Raw genomic sequence first — 21723 nt, 5'->3', positions numbered from 1 at the left:
CACGCTTGTGCCCATTAATGCTGCCACTTGGCCAGTCCATCTTGCTGGGGGTCTTCCTCTTTTTCTCTGACCTTCCACCTTACCAAACATGGTATCCTTCTCCAGCGACTAGTCCCTCCTGATAATATGTCTGAAGTATGAGAGACGAAGTTTGGCCATCTTGGCCTCCCAGGAGCACTGACTGTACTTCTTTCAACACAGATCTGTTGGTTCTATGGGCAGCCCATGGCACTTTTAATATTCTTCTCCAACACCGTAACTCAAAAGCATCAATTCTTACGCGGTCTTCCTTATTTACTGTAGTTCCTAATAATTCTCGTCAAATAAAACTTACATTTGATCAGATTTCGACGAACTGCAAGGTTGGTGGTTCAAGTTCACCAGCTGCTCCTCAGAAACCCTATCCAGGGTCGCTATGGGTCGGAACCAACTCGATGGCATTTAACAACAACAATAATCGGATTTCAATGTGGTCATTTGAAAGTAGAATTCCTTATCATGATGTGCTTTATTTCAACACATCACCAAAGTGAAAGTGCACTTACAATCAGTCCTCACATAGCTCCCATTTCTTGAATGTCCTGCGTTGGAATGAACACTTGATAGGCATGATCTTGTTATTATTCCCGACTGGAGTTGAAAAAGCTAAATGCTCAGTGAGACCCATCAGCTAATAAATGACAAAGTTGAGATTTAAATCACTTCTATCTCCAAATAGATTTCTTTCCTACTTGGTATATACTTCTGCTCATTCATTCTACTGTTTATTCAGTCTCTCATTCACTGAATACCTTCTACATTTTACAGATTTTTTTAAATAACAGCTTTGCTGAGAAAGAATTTATATACCACATAGTCCATCCTCTTAAATTCTATAGTTCAGTGTTTTTAGGCATTTTCACAGAGTTGTTGACTGATCACCATGATCAAATTTAGAAAATTTTCATCACCCTCCAAAATACCTAGTACCCCGTAGCTAATACCATCCAGTCCTCTCTCTGGCTTTACACAGGCACTAATATACTTTCTATATTATGTTATTGTTGGTACGTGCCATCAAGTTCTGGCTCACTGCGACCCTGCATAGGGTTTTTGAGGACTGACTGGTGAGATTGAACTGTCGACCTTGCAGTTAGTAGTTCAGTGCTTATTCTACAGCACCACACCAGGACTCCTTCCATCTCTACGTTGTGTTGTTAAGTGCTGTCGAGTCAGTTCCAACTCATATCCATCCTGAATAGGGCTTCCAAGGGGCAGCTGGTGAGCTTGAACCACTGACCTTATAGTTAGTAGTCCAGTGCTTATCTACAGTGCCATACTAGGGGTGTATGTACCTATACTAACCATTTCACATAAATGTAGTCATATAATATGTGGTCTTTTGTAACTGGCTTCTTTCACTTGTTGTTATAATGTGGAATGTATCATTAATTTACTCATTTTTATGGCCAGCTACCCCATTGCATGAATATAAAGACAGTCTCTAGTTGCAAAAATCCTACTTATTTACAACCTGTAGTATGAACCAACCTCCGTGAAACCTATTTTATTAAAAATTTTCGGTACTATGCACAGTGAAACGTTGTTGTTAAGTGCCGTTGAGTTGGTTCTGACTTGTAGTGACCCTATACAGGATTTTGGAGGCTTTAAAAATCTTTGAGGAAGCAGAAATCCTCATCTTTCTCCCATGAAGAGGCTGACAGGCTCTAACTGCACATTTTGTGGTTTGCAGTCCAGTGCTTATCATATTATGTTAAAGATGTTTTAGTGTATCTGAATGTTTTTTATTAATGTTTTGATGCATCCTGATGTGGTGCTGTGGGCTAATGCATCAGACTGCAAAGTTGTTTGAACTGCAAGGTTGGTGGTTCAAGCTCACCAGCTGCTCCTTGGAAACCCTATAGAGGGTTGTTATGGGTCAGAATCAACGTGATGGCACTTAACAACAACATGTGTAGAAGACTACACTATTTCTTATATATTCAGACAAACATTTGACTGATGTTAGTTACAAATCATACCTAACTGTTCTAATTTGTGTACAAATTCAATTTAAAGAGGAATTTAGGAATGGAACTATTTCCTAATCCTGAGACTGCCTATACTAAATTTAAAAAAACAAACAAACCTGGTTCATCAGTTGAGCATTTGGATTTTCTCTACCTTTGGGCTAAAATCAGTAGTGCTGCTGTAAACATTCATTGTCTAGTTTTTGTGTGGTGGTGGTGGTTTTGTGCCGTGGAGTCAGTTCTGACTCGACTCATAGTGACCCTGTACAGGGTTTCCGAGGCTGTAAATCGTTACGGGAGCAGAAAGCCTTATCTTCCTCCCATGGAACAGCTGGTAGTTTCGAACTGCTGACCTTGAGGTTCGCAGCCTGATTCGTAACCACTATGCTACCAGCGCTCCTTTCCAGTGCATGTGCTACAGAACCACACAGAGTTTCTCTTTGTTATGTACCTAAAAATACAGTTCCAGGTCCTGTAGTAACTCTGCAAGGTTGCTTTGAGTCAGAACTGTTTGGACAACACTTAACAGCAACAACAATAGTAACTCTGTACCCTTTTCTGTGTGTCAGAATAAGTCTAGATGAGTCCATTCAGCTTTGTAGTGGCTTTTCCTTCTTCTTGGTTTTTTGTTTTTTTTTTTTTTTAATTCTAGGTTTATTTGTATGGAGCCCTGGCAGTGTTATGGGTGGGTTAAGAGTTGAGCTGCTAACAACAGCAAGGTTGGCAGTTCAAATTCACCAGCTGCTCCATGGGAGAAAGATGAGGCTGTTGGCTCCCATAAGGATTTACAATATTGAAAACTCAAAGGGGTGTTTCTGTTCTGCCCTATAGGGTCTCTTGAGTTGCAGTCGACTCATTGGTTGGTGTGGGCAGTTTTTTGGGGGAGTATAATTGACATACAGAAAATGAGCAAAAAGTTAACTGAATTTTGATAATTGTCTGTACCCATACAACCACTACGAGATGTAGAGCATTTCTACCCTGAACATTCACTCATGGTGCCTTCCAGTCAATTCTTCCCCCTCCCCCAGGAAACCAGGTTCTGATTTCTGTTGCCAGTTTTGTTTTCGAATTTCAAATAAATGGAACCTTCTTTAGTTGCTGGCTGCTTTTGTGTAACATCACGTTTTTGAGAGTCATCCTTCTTGTTACATATCAGTAGTTTGTCCTTTATAGTATTCTGTTATATAAATAAACCACAATTTGTGTATCCGTTCTCCTTTTGATGGGCATTTGGATGATTTCCAGTTGTTGGCAAGTGTTATAAATAAGGTTGCTATAAACATTCGTGTATAAGTATTTTTGTCAACATATGTTTTCAGTTTTCTTTGGTGAGTATCTAAGAGTTAAATAGAGTAGATGTATGTTTAACTTATAAGAAACTGCCCATCAGTTCTACAGAGTGAATGAACCATTTTACAGTATCAACAGCAGTGGTGTATCCTAGTGGCTCCAGATCCTCACCAACATTTGATAGTCTTTTTTATTTGACTCATTCCACTTGGTGTGAAATCCTTGTGGCTTTAATTTGCATCTCCCTGACTCCAGAAGAGCATCTTTTTATGAGTTTATTGCCTATTTATATATCTTTTTGTGGTAAGTATCTCTTTATATCTTCTGCTATTTGTTATTAGATTATTCATTTAAAATTATTATTGATTTGTAGGCGTTGTTTATAGATAGATTCCAAATGTAATCCTTTGTCAGATATGTAAGTTATGAACAGTTTTTCCCAGTCTGTGGCTTGTCTGTTCATTTTCTTAATGTTTCTTGTGATTGTTTTTTAAAAGAAAAACAAGGTAGGTAGAGTTTCATGGGCATATCAGAAATTTAAGTGAAAATGAATTTAGATGTCTTTCTAAGTCAACAAAGCAGAAAATTAAAAAATTTAAATGATCTCTAGAGTCTCTCTAAATGGTTCTCTGGTAAGTGCCTGTTTTTATGTTGGACTCCTGGTGTGGCACTATAGAATAAACACTGGATTGTGAATCAAGTTGGCAGTTCACACCCTACCAGCCGCTCCTTAGAAACCCTATACATGATCACTAGGATTCGGAACTGACTCTACAGCACTTAGCAATTGTTGTTGTTGTTGTTGTTAAGTGCCATTGAGTCGGTTCCGACCCATAGCGACCCTGTACAGGGTTTCCGAGGGTGTAAATCTTTACAGGAGTAGAAAGCCTCATCTTTCTCCCGCGGAGCGGCTGGTAGTTTCGAACCGCTGACCTTAAGGTTCGCAGCCCAATTTGTAACCACTACGCTACCAGAGCACTTAGCAATAGCAAACTATAATCAGAGGTTGGCTTTCCAGTCACCCAATTCACTGCATCACCTATTCCAGAGAGTGTTTGCTTGTGAGTAAATAGAAGTTTTAAAACCCAAAATTTATTTATTGCTCAATAAAGGACTAATCTCTTCAAGTTAAAAGAAAAGAAGAGAAACCAAGGAATGGAGTAGTTATGACCTATCCAAGTTGACAAAGTTAACAACAGTCTATGTCCACAGTCTCCCAAACCTGCCGTCTTTCCACACTCCCCCATGTTTTCCCTCTTTAGCATACACAAGTACAGCAAAAACCCCACTTGCTACTAATCCAGGTCAATGACCTAGAACTAGCCAGATCCAGGTATTGGAGAAGCCTATCTGTATCTTTTCAGCAAATGAAGCTTGCGTATCTCCATATCCCATCCCCAATAATTCATGTGGTCCCAACTTTATCCCTGCACACTTATGTGAATACATCTACATATGCACACAAGTTAAAAGTTGTCATATTTATGTCAAAAATAACTTTGATGCTTTTATTTTTCAGCATTAAGCTGTTATTTCTTTGTTCTAGAACTGAATTATGCAAGATAGATAAAAAGGAAACAAATTCCATTTTGAATGAGGGTTACCCCTATATGACAGAAATGATAAGAATGTAAAAACTTCCATTTCATTTTGTGTCATTTGAAACAATTTTTTAAATGTGAAAATAAACCAACTAAAGCTGACAGCACAAGATAAGAAGAATGTCATATTGAGATGTCACCACGCCTCCAATGTGCCTGAGGCTGAGGGGCTGCACACAGGATTAGGCCTGTCAGACCTCCTGCCCTCACAATCCCACCCCAGGGCAGAGTCCACAAAGAGGCTGAACACCAAGCCCAGCTTGTGCTAAGTCCCTTGTTTGCTTCTTTCTTTGATCAGTTGTCTCCTTTAGTTTGGAACAATTTCCCTTCAATCAGTAAACGTCCAATCTAAGCAACTCATTAAAACATCTCCTCTTACAGAAGCAGATGAAGTTCTAACTTCAATTTGTTTAAGGCCATATCAGCTCCCTGAATAGATGGATAAACTGTGTGTATTTGAAATCAAAGTCACAGCATTAGTTTTCACTGGGATCGCCTGGAGAGGAATAGGAAGAGACGGTGACTCTGTCTCAAACACTGCCAACCAAATATTCTTAGACACCCTTGTAAGACAAAGGGAAAGTGCTATGGTTCCTTCTGAAGTCACCTCAAATTGTGACAGTGTGACAAGAGTTAACTGTTAATACAATCATGATGCTGAATTTAAGATATAACAGGGTATGTTAGGAAACTTTTCCCCAGCTACTCAGTTTCTCTTCCCATGAAACAGGAAATCTTTTCGCTTTTAAACTATTCTGAATTTGATAAACTTTGATATATTTTGATATATTGGTTATCAATGTGTACCTGTTATTTTATGTTCTGTTTATATCAGATAGCATGACTTCATTACCTAGTTGTGTTATCTGATTAACAACAGAGTATAGTTTCTATTGTGGTGCTATAGGATAAGCACTGGAGTCCTGGTGTGGTGCTGTGGGTTAATGCGGCAGATTGCAAAGCCGTTTGAACTGCAAGGTCAAACTCACCAACTGCTCCTATACAGGGTCGCTATGGGTCGGAATCGACTCGACGGCACTTAACAACAACAACTAACCTAAGGGTCAGTAGTTCAAACCCACCAGCCGATTCTTGGAAACCCTATACAGGGTCACACTTAACAACAACAATATATATGTACAAATATGCTCATGTTTATTGTTTTTAATATCAACAGAATTAACAGAACAAATTCAAATGCCCAGTTGTTGTTAAGTGCCATCAAATTGGTTCTGACTCCTACAGACACTGTACAAGGTTTCCAAGGAGCAGCTTGTGGGTTTGGACTGCTGACCTTCCAGTTCAAACTGACCTTGTGGTCCTGCACTTATCCTACAGCGCCACACCAGGACTTCCGTACAAATATAGGTACTATGTTTTCATTTAAAAATTACGTTTTTATTTTATAATTTAACACTTCATTGATTATATTCAATGATATTCACTGTAAGGAGCTTGATTCTTATAATAAAAAATGATTATATTTACTGTAAGGAACCCATGTGCTAACCAAAAGGTCCAGCTGCTTTGCAGGAGAAAGATGAGGCAATCTGCTTCCGTAAAGATTCTCCGTCTCAGAAACCCTACAGAGCTGTTTTGCTCTTTCCCATCAGGTCTCTATGTGCCAGAGTCGACTCGGTGGCTGACAACAGGGTTTTTACTGTCAGTGTTTGTTATTGTTGGTCCTAAGTGCTGTTGAATTGATTCCGACTCATAGTGGCCCTGTGTAGGGTTTCCGAGGAGTGACTGGTGAGTTTGAACCTCCATCCTTGTGATGAACTGTCCAGTGCTGTCAGTAGTGCCTTTTTATTACCCCTTTGCTGGAAGCAATGTTGCTACAAAGCTTCAGTTTGTAAAGTCATGCCTTGGAAGATAGGTCTGTTGATGAGCTTCTACTCTGCACTCATGGGGTCAACGTGAGTCAATAGACACAAAGGCAACTGACAGCAACATAATCCATGGTCGTCTGGCTATTGCTCTCAAGTTGATTCTGACTCTTGGTGACTCCATGTGTGCAGAATAGAACTGTGCTCCGTAGAGTTTTCAAAACTGTGAACTTTTAGAAGCAGAAAAGTCAAGTATGAGTTTTCTGGAACACTTAGTTGTGCTCATGAGGAATCTGTACATTGACCAAAAGGCAGCTGTTCGAATAGAACATGGAAACACTGAATGGTTTAAAATTAAGAAAGGTGTGCAACAGGGTTGTATTCTTTCACCATACTTATTCAACCTGTATGCTGAGCAAATACTCTGAGAAACTGGGTTCTATGAAGAAGAATATGGCCTCAGGACTAGAGGAAGACTCATTAACAACCTGCGATATGCAGATGATTCAACCTTGTTTGCTAAAGTAAACAGGACTTAAAATACTTACTGATGAAGATCAAAGACCACAGCCTTCAGTATGGAATGCATCTCAATGTAAAGAAAACAAAAATCCTCACTACTGGACCAATAAACAACATTCTTATCAATGGAGAGAAGATTGATATTGTCAAGAACTTCATTCTTCTTGGATCGACCATCAACATTCATGGAAGCAGCAGTCAAGAAATCAAACGCCGTATTGCATTAGGCAAATCTGCTGCACATGACCTTTTTCAAGTGTTGAAGAACGAAGATGTCAGCTTGAAGACTAAGGTGTACCTGACCCAAGCCATGGTATTTTCAATAACCTGATATGCATGTGAATAAGGAAGACCGTAGAAGAATTGATGCTTTTGAGTTATGGTTTTGGAGAATATTGAAAGTACCATGGGCTGCTAAAAAAAACAAACCAGATGTATGTTGGAAGAAGTACAGCCCAAGTGCTCCTGGAGACCTGATGGCCAAACTGCATCTCTCATTCTTTGGACATATTGTCAGGAGGGACAAGTCGCTAGAGAAGGATATCATGTTTGGTATGGTAGAGGGTCAGAGAAAAAGAGAAAGACCCCCAGGGAGATGGATTGGCAAAGTGGCAGCATCAATGGGCTCAAGTATGGCAAGAATTATAAGGTTGGCCCAGGACCGGGCAGTGTTTTGTTCTGTTGTGCATAGGGTCGCAATGAGTCGGTACCAACTCAGTGGCACCTAACAACAACAAATGGGTGGGTTCAAACCACCAAACTTTGGTTAGTAGTCCCAGACTTACCTTTCATGCCCTTAGGAGTCCTAAAATAGTCTTAAAAAAAACTTTTTAAAACACTGCTATCAAGTCAATTCTGATTCATAATGACCCAGTATAGGGTTTTCGAGGCTGTAAATCTTTAGCAGAGCAGTCTCATCCTTCTCCCATGGAGCAGCTGGTTGATTTGAACTACTGAACTTGTGGTTAGCAATCCAATGCCTATCCTACGGCATCATCAGAGCTGTTTGAATTAATAGTATTAGACCAAAGGAAATTTATCTCCCTTTCATTGTCAGGAGGAGAAAAAGTTAAAAACAGAATAATTCTAATTCTGTTGTTGCTACACTGCTTTGTGTGTGTGTGTGTGTGCATGCATGCGTGCGTTAGCTTAAAGTTTACACCAACAAATTAGTATCCCATGCAATTACTCAAACACAGCTTGTTCCCTGGCCCTGGTTGTACTCCCTGTTTCTACCGTGAGGTTCCCTGTCTTCTCCCTGCTATATCATCCTTGCTTTTGGATAATGTTAACCTTTTGGTCTCATAGTTGATTTTTCTAAGGAGCATATTCCTCACAGGGGTTATTGCTCATTTTATAGGCCAGTCTAGTATTTGGTGGGGAGGTAGCCTTTGGCAGTAGCTTCAGTTCCATGTCAGATGGGTGCAGTAATTTCAGGTATTCTTCCAGTCTCTCTCAGAACCATTGTTGTTGTTGTTAAGTGCTGTCGAGTCAGTTCTGACTACCCTATGTAGGATTTCCAAGGATTGCTGGTGAGTTTGAACTACTGACCTTGTGGTTCAGGCTGACCTTGCAGTCCAGTGCTTTATCCCACAGTGCCACACCAGGACTCATGTCAGACCCTAAGTGTGTTTTTGTTTTTTTTTTACGAATTTGTATTTTTTCCTACATTTCCCCACACTCTAACCAGGGCCTTAGTTGTTCCCTTGGCCAGCAAGGCTAATAGTGACATGTACAGATTTCTTAAGAGAAGAATTCAACTGATTTCAGATTTTTTTCTTCTCCCCTGTCTCCAGTTTAATAGGGATGAGATCATAACTTCAGAGTTTATAAAAGGACAGTGGACATTTGCCATGGCTGTTTCTTTTAAATGTTATAAAAATCTAAAGTCCTAGATAAATAGCAAACTTAATTTTTCCTAATATTCAGTATTCTGGATAGCATTTGCCTGTATATTCCTAGGCCTATCATAAGGTTTAACAAATGTGTGTTAGTTTCTAAAGCATTTACAGGCTACATAACTGCTAGAGGTTTTCCTCCACTCTATATAGTGGAGGACATAGGCCTGAAACGCATTTGTAGACATGATTGCTGTAGTGTCATTGTTTGCCCCTCACTTGTCAGATAATTATATTTACATATGCACACACATAGGCTAGAATATAGGGGTAACCCTCATTCAAAGTGGAATTTGTTCTCTTTTTATGTATCTTCTAGAACAAAGAACTGACATAAAAATAAAAACATCCAAGTCTGTTTTAACTTCAGTGCTTACCTCTAGTACAATAAGCAGTAAATTTGATGAAATACAGCAAATAGAGAGAAGAATAGCATCTAGAGGGTAAAAAGCTAATTTTGGTGTAAAAGTTCCATGGTGAATGGTATATTATCTAACATACTTTAGATATTGCAGGTTTAGTTTTAGACTACCACAATAAAGTGACTGTCACACAGAAATGAGCCACATGAAAACTTTTGGTGACCCAGAGCATATAAAAGCTATGTTGACACTATATTGTAGTCTTTTAAGTGTGCAATAGCATGGTGGAATGGTTTGAAATGTGAGAATTACCCAAATGTGACACAGAGACATGAAGTGAACACATGCCATCAGAAACATGGTGCCGACAGACTTGCTACAAACCTTCCATTGGTAAAAACTGCCACACCTGGGAAGTTCAGTCAACGGAAGTATGCCCAAACTAGAAAGTCATGAACACTTATCAGTCTGGCTTTGTGGTTCTCTCCAATGCATTGTTGGACTTAATAGCATAGGGAATAATTCATGTGTGTATGTTTTAAAATATAGTCATTTCCTTTTTTTAATTGTACCATTTCTCATAGAATTGTAGTAGAAAGCTTATTACTTGTATGCTCAGAAACAGACCTGTAGAACTAACTGTTAAGTACAAAGCTCAAGAAAATGGCAGTTATTTCCAAAGGGTCCATGGGAGTCGGGAGGCCGTGGGGTAAGGGGACTCAGTCTGAAGTGCTCTCTGCTCTGCTCGGTGTCCAGGTTGATTCATGATTAAAAACATGGAAGGACTTCGTATTGATTAAGCATAATGACCGTATTTAATGAGTGGCACCAGAGACTGACAGCAGCTCATGGGGGCCAGTTTTCGAACGTATAAAAATAATTTGTGGTTCTCTTCTTTTTCTTTTCTTTTTAATTTGCTTTAAGACATAAAGTGCATTTTCTCAAAGATCGTCTTTGCAACCATTATTTTCACAAGAGATTTCAGGGTATTCGTAAACTTTTCAATTGCTTTTGATCTTTAATATAAACTACAGGAGCCATAACTCAGGATTATCACTTTAACATAATTTGCCACCCAGCAATCCTTTTGAAAGTATTGTTTGCTGAAACTGAAACATTGAAATGCTTCCTGCTTCCCGCAGTGCGACAGATTAACAGAAAGAAGCACAGGCAAATCAACATGTAAAATTGGGTCAGTATGTTGTTCATTGTTTAGGGACCTGTGTGCCCCAGTGGTCTGGATTGTGTGGAGTTGGAGAGTTGTGGGGAACTGCCCCTCCTGCAGAGTGGAAGAGAAGGGATTGCTGCCTGGGGAATGTGGGACAGGCTCCAGTGTCAGTGTTAGCAATCCTGAATGTCGACTTGAGGTCAGGGTTTACACCCCACAACCGCCAGGAGAATGGGTTCATGTGTTGCTGTCATCCTTTTGGAAGGCAACCTGGCAAGGCTGTGAGTTTTAGAAAAATAGGTGTAAATGTGGGTGAGAGTATTCAAGTGCTAGGAATGCTGCACACAATTTTATGGATATTTTTAATGATCTTTTTTATACACTGCTCCAATGAGGCATGTATTTCTTATTTGCATCTGTGATTTATATATGATGTGCAGTTATTACTATAGAATATAATTACATTAATATGAACAAATATTTCACCATAACTGCTTCATGTCAATTGTGACTCAGAACCTCCTAGATAGGGGTTCCAAGACTAAATCTTTACAGGATCAAAAAGCCTCATCTTTCTCCCAAGTAAAGCTAGTGAGTGGGTTTGAACCACTGATCTTGCAGTTAACAGCCTAATGCCCAACCTACAGTGCTACCAGGATTCCTTAATGTAATATGAGTAATTTCAGATTTTATGTATGAGATAGTAATCAACCGCAGAACTTAATAAAGGACTGCACATTTGCCGTCTAGGTTTCCCCTTAAATGTTGCAAATACTGAAAAGTTCTAGACAAATTTAACTGTGATCTTAATTTTTTCTAAAAATTCATTATATGAATGTGGTTATGGTTATGTAATATAAATGACTGCAGTTTAAGATGAAGATGTGTGAACGGGAATTTTTCCTCTTGACAAATGAATATATATATATATAGAGAGAGAGAGAGAGAATTTTCATGATCATGTTGTTATGAAGTGCCATCGAGTTGGTCCCGACTCAGTGACTCTGTATAGGGTTTCCAAGGAGCAGCTGGTGAATTTGAACCACAGACCTTGCAGTTCAATGCATTATCCTGCAGCACCACACAGAACTTCATTATCAAACACCTATTTGTTTCTTACAAAACCAAAAGAAGAGTTAGAAGCAGTTTTGCCTTTCTCTCTGCTAGTTAACCAATTTTGAATGTAAATATCCTCTCATTATCCACACTCAGATCTCTGTCACTCACCACTGGAGAGGGTAGAATGTGGTTTCATTTGAGATGTTGTATTCATGGGGAGTTGTTAGATGCCATCGAGTTGGTACTGACTCATAGTGACCTTAAATGCACAGCAGAACGAAACACTGCCCAATCCTGGGCCAACCTCACTAGTGTTGCCACACTTGAGTTCAACGATGCTGCCGCTTGGCCAGTCCATCTCATTGAGGGTCTTCCTCTTTTTCTCTGACCCTCCATCCTTCTCCAGTGACTGGTCCCTCCTGACAATATGTCCAAGGTATGAGAGATGAAGTTTGGCCATCTTGGCCTCCAAGGAGTACTCTGGCTGCACTTCTTCCAAAACAGATCTATTGGTTCTTTTGACAGCCCATGGCACTTTCAATATTCATGGGGACTAGGGACTCTATTTTCAAGCTCTGCCTTAAAACGATTTTTCTAGTTTTGTGTTGAAGTGAGACTGGAATTGATCTTTCTAAATTCTCTTCTTTTGTGTGGGTGTAGCGCTGTACCTGCCTCGTAGCAGTAACAATAATACGCTTTAGATTTGAACCAGAGACTGTCCGTCTGTGGGACCAAATCTGTATCCCACTGAGGGGGAAACAAGTGGCTGAGCTAAGGAGAAGCACTTGGAGAAAAATAGGAATTTGAGGTTTCAGTGCATGTCTTTTATACCAGTCTCAGACCATCTCTTTCCTTTTCATTGGGGGAGCTCCCCCACTGCCACATCTGGCTTCGCTTTTGTTTTCCTAATGAGTTTATTAGTTCAGCTATTTTGATGTGGTTGGGGTGGCAGTCGAAGGACTGATCTGAGAAACACTTTTGACGTCTTAAATAGAAACAAACCCAGACACAGATTGGCCTGTAAGAGTATGGAGCGTGCTTAGTTAGGGGCATGCTGTAAAGAGAGGGAGGGAGGTGCGTGGTAAAATGTGGAGACTTTCTCTGAATTTTTCTTACTGCTGGTACCAGTGAGTTGGCTTCGATGTGGAAAAGTGGTTCTGTCTCTTCTCCCTTGCCTGCAGGCTGGAGGCTCACAGGTCATCTTTACTAACCCTCTGGAGATAGTGAAGATTCGCCTGCAAGTGGCCGGAGAAATCACCACAGGACCCAGAGTCAGCGCCCTGAATGTGCTCCGTGACCTGGGCCTTTTTGGTCTGTATAAGGTGGGTGGATTCCATGGCTGACTCAGCAGGGACTGAGTCTATAACCTGCTCAATGTGGAAACCTGCACCTATCCCCCAAATGGAAAAGCAGTTTTGTCTAATGGGATAGTTCCTGGAGTAGAAAATCAATCTAAACAGTACACAAACAGGCTCTCTTGTTGTCTTTTGACTTTCATGGATGGAGGAACCCTCAGAGAGGCCAGTCCCCAAGACCCACTGGCCCCAGGCTCATGGCCTTTTTCATTTGATGAGTGTTCCTCAAGTATCTTCAGTGTTTTCTTCAGGCAGGTTTCGGACTTCAAAACAGTCTTATGTTTATTTTCCATCTGAATTATCTCTATTGTTATCTTCCCAGTAGGAGCTTCTCTTTGTCTTAATAATTTGGCCACAGTGAAACAATAGTAGAGTTTGGAAGGACTCTAGCCTTTAAGAAGTTAAGTGGTGGGATTTGTCAATAATGAATTCATGCCATTAAAAAACAAACAAACAAACAGACTGTCCTGTATTTTAACAAAATGCCAGTCAACAGATTCCTTCTCTGCAGGTATACTTACTCCCATCATTACAGATCAGATGTAATGGAGCAGAAGCTATTATTTTTCTTAAACAAGGAATAGTATTTCTTTCCATTCCTTTGCCTGTTATAAGAGGGGAATACCTAAATGTAGTTGCTGTAGGTAACTGTCTGATTTATTTGTAGATCAATAGCTGCAGTAATGTGTAAATTCATTTTTGTAGTTGCAAATTAGAAATTCTCTAGATTAGAATCAGTGAGCTATGGTGTTCTTTGGAAATTAGCAAACCAGTGATGTCTCTGTCCAGAGAGTTTTAAATCTTGGTTTGCCTTCCTCTCCCCTCATTATCCATCCTTTTTGGAATTCCTTCTGAGAGCTGAATTTATTAATATTGTTTCTCTCAGTATCATCATTTATTTTCTGTTTGTTTGTTTGAGTTTACCTTTTAAAACCAGAGTGTTAGAGAAACAGTTGTGGAAGGTGGTCCGCTCCCCTGGCTGGGCAGCGAGCCCTGGGCAGTGGACTAGTGTGGGTCACTGACAAAGCTGAGGAAGTTTCGTGAGACTTTGGCCACTGAGGCAGCTGTCCCTCCATGGGAACCTGCTGCTGACATACTGGTCTGTCTGCTGTTTAGGACATAGCAAGTGAGGAGAGAAGATTTGTGTTTTCCCTTCTCCAGTAGTCATTTCCCTCTCCACCGCCACTGCTTGGGTTTCTCCCCCACATGGACCGCGGGGACTCTAAGCTGAATTAATTGGTTATTCATTAGTTGGTTGGGTTTTCTTCCAGCTACCTTTCATCTTGTGATTTCAGGTCTGTTCATGTTACCCACCAAGGCCAAACAGAACAAGCAACCTATAGATTTGAGATTTGAATTTTTATTTACCTTAAAAAATCAAGTCTACAGTGGAATTTGTAGGAAAGTCTTAGTTACAAGATCATGCCCCAGTTTTTAAATTTTCAACTCCAGGATCCACCATCCTTTCCCAAAATTGGAGCTACGCATGTCCCATTTCCCTTCCACATCAGTCCCAATGCTGTTTGAGGGGTGCCTGACTTGTCACCCAGAGCCCCCGGGTCCTGCTTGGGCATTCACTCTGTTTACACAACTGTTTTGCACTATTTCCTCATTGTGTGACAGGGTGCCAAAGCGTGTTTCCTCCGAGACATCCCCTTCTCTGCAATCTATTTTCCTGTTTATGCTCATTGCAAACTACTTCTGGCTGATGAAAATGGACGGGTGGGAGGTTTCAATCTCCTTGCAGCTGGAGCCATGGCAGGTAGGTAACTACATTGTAGTTTTTTTAAAAAACCCAAAAAAACCGTTCCCCATTCTCCAAATCTCCATGTACTTCCCCTTTTATCTCTGGAAGGATTATTGTTTTTATCTGACTTCGTTTTAATATGATCACTTTTTCTTCTTTGTGGGATGTGCTATAATTCTGGTGAGAGTTAATTACATTTGCATAATGTGGATAAACAGCTTAATGCAGCTTAGCAACTTGGAGCCAAATTAGATCTGCCCATCTAAATTGGGCTTTCCTCATTAACGTGTCTCTGAGCCCCCTGTGCCCCTGGAGCCTTGGGTGAAGCCAAAGTATGCATTCAGGTGGAAAAGTTCATCACATCAGTTGCCTTGTTGTACTTCATGCCGATGTCTAGCATGTTCCAGTATCTCTGTATACTGGAATCTGAACAATTTTGCTAAAAATTGAGCTTCCTTCATGAATTTATTCCTAATTCTTCTGCCATGCCCCTTATTTTAGACCAAAGTAAGCAGCACCTCTGCCCCAGTCAGACCATTCTGAATCCACTTGCATCTCTTCTGACCCTTAACGCTTTGTGTAATGGTGTTTTGCACTAAGTTGTATTCTCTATACTAGGCTGGAAACTTACTGTATTCACGCATGCCTTCCCTATGGTGGCCAGAATGGTAATTCAAACCTGTTACTGTCAAGTTGATTCCACATCATGGAGACCCCATGTGTTATAAAGTAGAACTAAGCTCTACAGTGCCACGGAGAGGTTCAAACCAACAACCTTTCAGTTAGTTGAATACCAACTACTTGTGCCACCCAATAACATAGTAATAATAAATAACCTCAATAAATGTGAATAGAATAAGAGAAAACTTTATCTAGTCTAAGATACCAACTTAGGCACCTAAAAGCTTCTCCCTGAGGGAACAGCCTAACAAACATAGGGGCTACTAAGGTGCTTCCTTCTGCTGCTGTGGACATGGCCTTACTCGTGAGTCATGAAGGAAGAACCAGGTGTCCTTGGCTGAACCCCCATTCAGAATGACACAGGGCAGAAAGACCACATTTGCTCTCCCTTACTGCCAGTCAGGTGAGCACGATACTCAAAGGGCTGTCCCCAAATGTTCCTCGCACCTCTGACCAGCTAGCTCGGGTTCACTATGGCTCCCTCCGACTTGCTGGTTTCCTTCTCCTCTGGTGGCCCTGACTAAACCCAGCACTTCCTCAAGTGTGGAGTGTGGTGGGGGGCGGGGAGGGAGGACTGTGTTGTCTTTCTAGCCTGGACAGTGGATCTGTGATGATTGAGAAACTATCCTGTGGAACTTTGTTCCCTTAGTCTTTGTCCTCTGGCACCTCCGACTTCACATTTAGAGCTGCCGCCACAATCACCATCAGTTGCTGTCGGGTGGAAGCCGACTCATGATGCCTCTGTGTGTGTCAGTAGACCTGAGCTCCAACTCATGGACTGATTTTCTGGAAGCACATCGCCAGGCCTTTCTGTTGAACCTCTACCCTTTCGGTTAAAGCCGGGCGTATTAAACATTTGCACCACTCAGGACCAAATGGTATTTTCTCAGTCCTTGGTACTGAGTGCTTGTCCAGACACTTTCTGGTCCTCACCAAAGTCTCCCAGTTTAAAGGGGGCCGGCCTTTCCCCTCAGGTTTTTCCCCAGCAAAGAGCAGCCAAAGCACAGTCTAATCACAGACAGGCATTTTGCCAGTGGCTGACTGAACCAAATAAACATTTCCATGAAGCTGTCAGCACCAAGCACTTGCCAACAGACATTGGATGTCAGTTTTCAGAATGAGAGATGAATTTTTCTAATTTTTACCAGTGAAGCTTTGCTGGAAGGCCTGAGTGAGAACATTCAGAATCCTGCCTTCAAAAGCAGGCAGTTTACTTCATTTCCTCTGAATGGGGTTCAGGGCTGTGCTGAGGGGGTGTGTGTGCAGTATTTGCATCATTTTCTAGACGTGCCTCCCACCGGTACTCCAGCTCTATCTGCCTGGTGATGATACAGTGATAGTCAGGCCAAATTGAATTTCTTCCCCCTAGGGAAGGCTGTGTTGGTCCTTTGTTCTCTGTTTTGTTTTATAAGTAAAAGGTGTGGTTGTGAAATGCATTTTCTGTGTCCTGCTGCTGACCAATCTCAACATGGCCCCAGGGAGCTGAGGCTCCAGGGTGGGCGATCAGCTCACCTGTTGTTCCGATCTGGCGGTATGTAATGACTTCTGTCATGTAAGCATGTCTGAAAGGAGTTACAGCCAACACTCCAGCTGTCCCTCATACAGGCCAGTGGCGCTGAGTGAGGGAGAGCTTAGTATTTACCTCCACACAGTGAGATTGACAAGAGCTGGTGAAAAAGCAGTTCAGTACAGATGACATTTTCTTCTGATTTCTTACAATACATAAAAATACTTTGAGTTGAAGGAAAAAGGGAAACGGAGGTAAACAAAGGTAAGTAAGCAAAGCCTAAAAGGAGGAGACATTTGAGAATGGTCCTATTAACATTGCTTCCTATTCTGTTTTTTTGTTTTCTGTCAGTTCTTAAAGATGATAGAGTGATTTTCCTAGTTCAGAAGAAAACAAAGATTTTGCCCTGACCTCTGAAGCGTCTAGTAGGCTCATCTGTCCTCTATGCTCTTAAGCGTCCAGGCAGCACTTTGAGATCCTGTAGGTGATTAGAGTTGCTAGTTGTTGGGTGTTAGTAGCATTTCTATCCTTGATAAGGTACTTTGGATAAATTAAATGTAGTTTTCTCATGAAAGGTGTGCCTGCTGCTTCTCTGGTGACCCCTGCTGATGTCATCAAAACAAGACTGCAAGTGGCTGCCCGTGCTGGCCAGACAACCTATAGTGGTGTGATTGACTGTTTCAGGAAGATCCTCCGGGAAGAAGGGCCCTCAGCGTTCTGGAAAGGCACAGCAGGTAGGGGCTGACTGGCCTTCCTGTCCTGCTGCTCTGTAACTCAATGGTTGTGGACGCCACAGTTATCCTGGTCGTAATTCTATCCCTCCCCCATCTGCCTCTTTCAGCTCGAGTGTTCCGATCGTCTCCCCAGTTCGGTGTAACCTTGGTCACCTATGAACTTCTGCAGCGGTGGTTTTACGTTGACTTTGGAGGCCTGTAAGTACAGCCACTCTTGTCTTTTACATCCAGAGCACCAGAGTCAATGAAAATCTTTGTTCAGTTTTACTGCATTTTTGGAACTCTTGGATAACTAATAGAATGGAGAATACCTTAGGACCAAAGCATTTACAACAGAAGTGGTCTTGACAGGCTTCCGTATTAAGGGAGTGGAGTCTTGACAGGGTGACATCACACATCGTATTAGGGGAAGTATAGGGTGGCAACAAATTAAAATGCATGAGAATGATTGTCCATTTTGAATGAAAGCAATCACTGAGCTCTTTGGATTTAGGTCCTTATTGTATGTATTTTAAAGGGCACATATCCTTTATGGCCTCTCACCAGAAGGAATGTAAATTTATATTTAATATAGCACTTTTCTGAGCGTTCTTTCAAAGGCTAAGTCCTTTCACACCTATGCTATTTCATTTTTGAAATTACTAGGTAGGCATAGATGTTTCTATTATCTAAGTTATTTTAAAAAAACCAATAAGTTCAAACAAAGGTTGTGGTTAGGAACATAGTCACCGGGGAAGTCTAGGCTGGAGGGACTTGTTGGGCACAGCCTAATATGTGCTGGGGAGTAGAGGGATGAATTCTGTGTTGGATCTGCTAGGTGAGAAATGTTATGCCCAGAGTAAGAAATGATCAGCATTTCAACAGAGGACCAAGTCTCTTAGCTCAATCCTCACCTGATAAATCTGTTCTAAGGCCAAGTATGGAATTGCTTGTTGGGCCACAAAGTGGAGATAGATACACAAAGAAAAGAGACCAGCAGTCTTGTAACAATGCTCTGAGGTTCAGACTTTTTGAAGCATTCTGTAAATGAAAGAATTAAATCCATTTATCTTGAAATTACTTGAGTTAAAAATCTATATGAGTCTGCTATTTAAAAATTTTTAAAATAATGTCCTAATAAAACATTAAAAGAAAAAGTGTAACCTCTTTGTAAGATTAATGTGTGCTCAGGACAGAAAATTTGGAAAATACAAAAAGTATAAAGACTACTTGAAAAATACAACCAGTCACAATCCTGCCTCTCAGAGAGTACTAATAGTTGAGCGTATTTTTTTGTGTCTCTTCCATGAATCTATTTCAGTGTGAATGTATATAAGCATTGAAAGTGGGACCGTTTTCATCAGTATCAAATATGTGACCATGGTGTTTTCAGAGCAACTCTGAAATCATGACTGATACAGCATAGAGGACACAGGCATGGTTCAAACACACTCTTCTTTGTGGAACATGGGTCAAACTGAACATGGTCAGTTGTAAACTGCTCTCCTTAGTCTTTAGCTCACTAACCATTTGCTTTTTCCAATCAACAGCAAACCCTCAGGATCGGAACCAACACCTAAGTCACGCATTGCAGACCTTCCGCCTGCCAATCCTGATCACATTGGCGGATACAGACTCGCCACAGCCACTTTTGCTGGCATTGAAAACAAGTTTGGCCTTTATCTTCCCAAGTTTAAGTCTCCTAGTGTGGATCTCGTTCAGCCGAAGGCGGCAGCCGCACCTCAGTGATGAGAGTCGACTGTTGAGTGTGGCAAGATGGCGCCCTGCAGAAAGGGGCCTTGGAGAGCCGCCCAGTAATGTAGCCAATCAGTTGCATGGTGCGGACTGAGCCGGAGTCTAACTATTCTTTCTATGTGACATATACATGTATTTGTGTATAAAGTAATCATTGGCCCCGTGGAGGGAAAACACAGCGCAGTTTCAAGCTTTAGTCTTATGTGTTGAAACATTTTTCTAAGCCTTGGCATGAATTTTAGTGTTCTGGACTCTGCTTTGCACAGCTTGCACTTAGAGTGACTGTACATATTGTACATCTTTGTACAGAGACATCTTGGCACCTCATCCCAACAAATCACATTTATAGAAATGTAATGCAGTTCTGCGTGGCTTGAAATGTACAGAATGTTTTGAAAGTGTTTTATTAAGAATCACATGAAAAAATAAATGTATTAAAATTAAATTAATTCTCTCATTGGTGAGTTAAAGAAATAAAAGCATCAATATCGGATGTATTTAATTCACAATGTGTTTTACATCTTGGAATAAAGAGGTATTTGCTGATGAAAAGTGTAACAAGACCTAGTGCTGACACCATAGAAGGAGAGGTGATTTGGAAAGACGCATGCCCTTGGATGCAGAGGACCAGGCTAATGACTTTTGTGTGCTGATGTGTTTCCATTTGTATTTAACGCGTGTGTAGATAATCCTCTGTTCATCAGTCGAAAGGCATTTCCTAGATAGCTCCTCTCCTGTCAGTGCACATATGGAATCAGGAGTATCTCTAGTGGTACTGTCTTAAGTTTTGCCTTCCCATGACACAGCAAGGTTGAGGGCCAACCTTTGGAAAGAGTTAAAGAACACTGGCAATTTCCCATCGTATGGATATGATTCCGATCAAAAATAAAATGAACACCAAAATGTATGCATGGAGTTGGAGTTTCCTTCATAAGTATACTGACAGTGTTTTTCTGTTCTATTTCAGTTCTGAGTCCAAATATCTCGTGATCAGATTTGCCCCTGCCCCGCTTTATAGAAAACAGACGGTTTGGTTTGGTAGGACTAGGGTAGAGAGCAGAGAGGGAAGAAGAAAAGCTCCATTGTGTTGATTTAGTTGAGTCTGGGTTTTTATGAGTCCAAATACAAACTGCTGCTTCCAAAAGCCATTCACCAAGGGTGTGATTTCTAATTTGGATCTAAACATGCATCTTGTCAGTCACAGCCACGCATGGCTGTAGCTATGGTTTGATGTAAAGCATCAGAGTTTATTTACTTTAGCAAAGTGCTTTGGGGAAACACTATTGCATTGCCAATGAGCAGGATATGTGAATGTATACAAATGTTTTCAAGGGGCGTGCCTGGAGAGAGCAGGTAATTTAGTATCCACACAGCGCTCATCAGCTGATGGCTGACAACCCTGTAGGCACACCTGCGGGTGCTCTCAAGGCTGCAGCAACAAGCAAGTTATTTCCAAACATATACGGTGGTTCTTAATAGAATGGGATAGATCACAATACAGCTGTTTAGCTACTACCACTTGTTAAAAATACATAAACTCTCTTACACAAAATTCATGTATCTACATATAGAAATAAGTCTACATGTAGGGTAAATGTACAGGGGGTCAGATGTACAAGCAATCTCATTTCCCTTCTTACCCACACCACTCTGAGGTCATCATTGCTAATAGTGTATAGAGTATAAATTTGTACTGTTTTCTTACATCTATATAAACATATGTACATATTTATATTTTAAAAGCAGAATTATGCTGTGTATGTGTTGTTCTGTGACTTGCTTTTGTTCACTTAGTATGTCCTGGAGATCTTTGCATGTCAGGTCATAAAGATTTATTTTTTAATAGCTGTATCGTATTCCATTGTGACACTTTCATAAATATTCCCTATTGACATTTATCCCTGTTTTCGCTATTATAAACATCCTTGGAGTCCTAGTGTAGCGTTGTGTGATAAGCACTGGACTGCTAATCTCAAAGTCAGCTACTCCTTGGAAACCCTATAAAGAGTCGCTATAAGTCAGAACTCAGTTGACAGCACATGTGCTAGTATCTCATTAAGATAAAAATTTAGAATTGGAATTGATAGTTCACAAGATATATGACTTTAACATTTTGATAGATAATTGTTCTTCAAAAAGGCTTTACTAATTTACTTTCCAACTGACAGCATATGAGAATGCCTATTTCTTTGCAACCTCACCAAAAATGATTATTATCAGTCTTTTA

The 21723-nt window shown here is 40.7% G+C and overlaps 1 protein-coding gene across 2 annotated transcripts in view; it reads left to right on the top strand.

The window, feature by feature from the left end:
• The window catches only part of SLC25A12 (solute carrier family 25 (aspartate/glutamate carrier), member 12), a 101138-nt gene extending 80735 nt beyond the window's left edge, over positions 1–20403 (top strand). Inside the window, exons 14-18 of one of the 2 annotated variants that reach the window (XM_006866633.1) lie at positions 12920–13060; positions 14717–14855; positions 17604–17762; positions 17870–17960; positions 19292–20403. In XM_006866633.1, coding sequence (XP_006866695.1) covers positions 12920–13060; positions 14717–14855; positions 17604–17762; positions 17870–17960; positions 19292–19490 — 729 coding nt within the window. In that variant the 3' untranslated portion in view covers positions 19491–20403. The remainder of the gene's footprint in view (positions 1–12919; positions 13061–14716; positions 14856–17603; positions 17763–17869; positions 17961–19291) is intronic. The other variant, XM_006866634.1, reaches the window with a different exon arrangement.
• Positions 20404–21723: the final 1320 nt, after the last annotated feature.

This window comes from Chrysochloris asiatica, unplaced genomic scaffold (genome assembly GCF_000296735.1).
Source record: "Chrysochloris asiatica unplaced genomic scaffold, ChrAsi1.0 scaffold00094, whole genome shotgun sequence".
Lineage (NCBI taxonomy): Eukaryota > Metazoa > Chordata > Mammalia > Afrosoricida > Chrysochloridae > Chrysochloris > Chrysochloris asiatica.
Note: the sequence above shows the minus strand (reverse complement) of the source record. Positions and strands in the feature narration are given on the sequence as shown.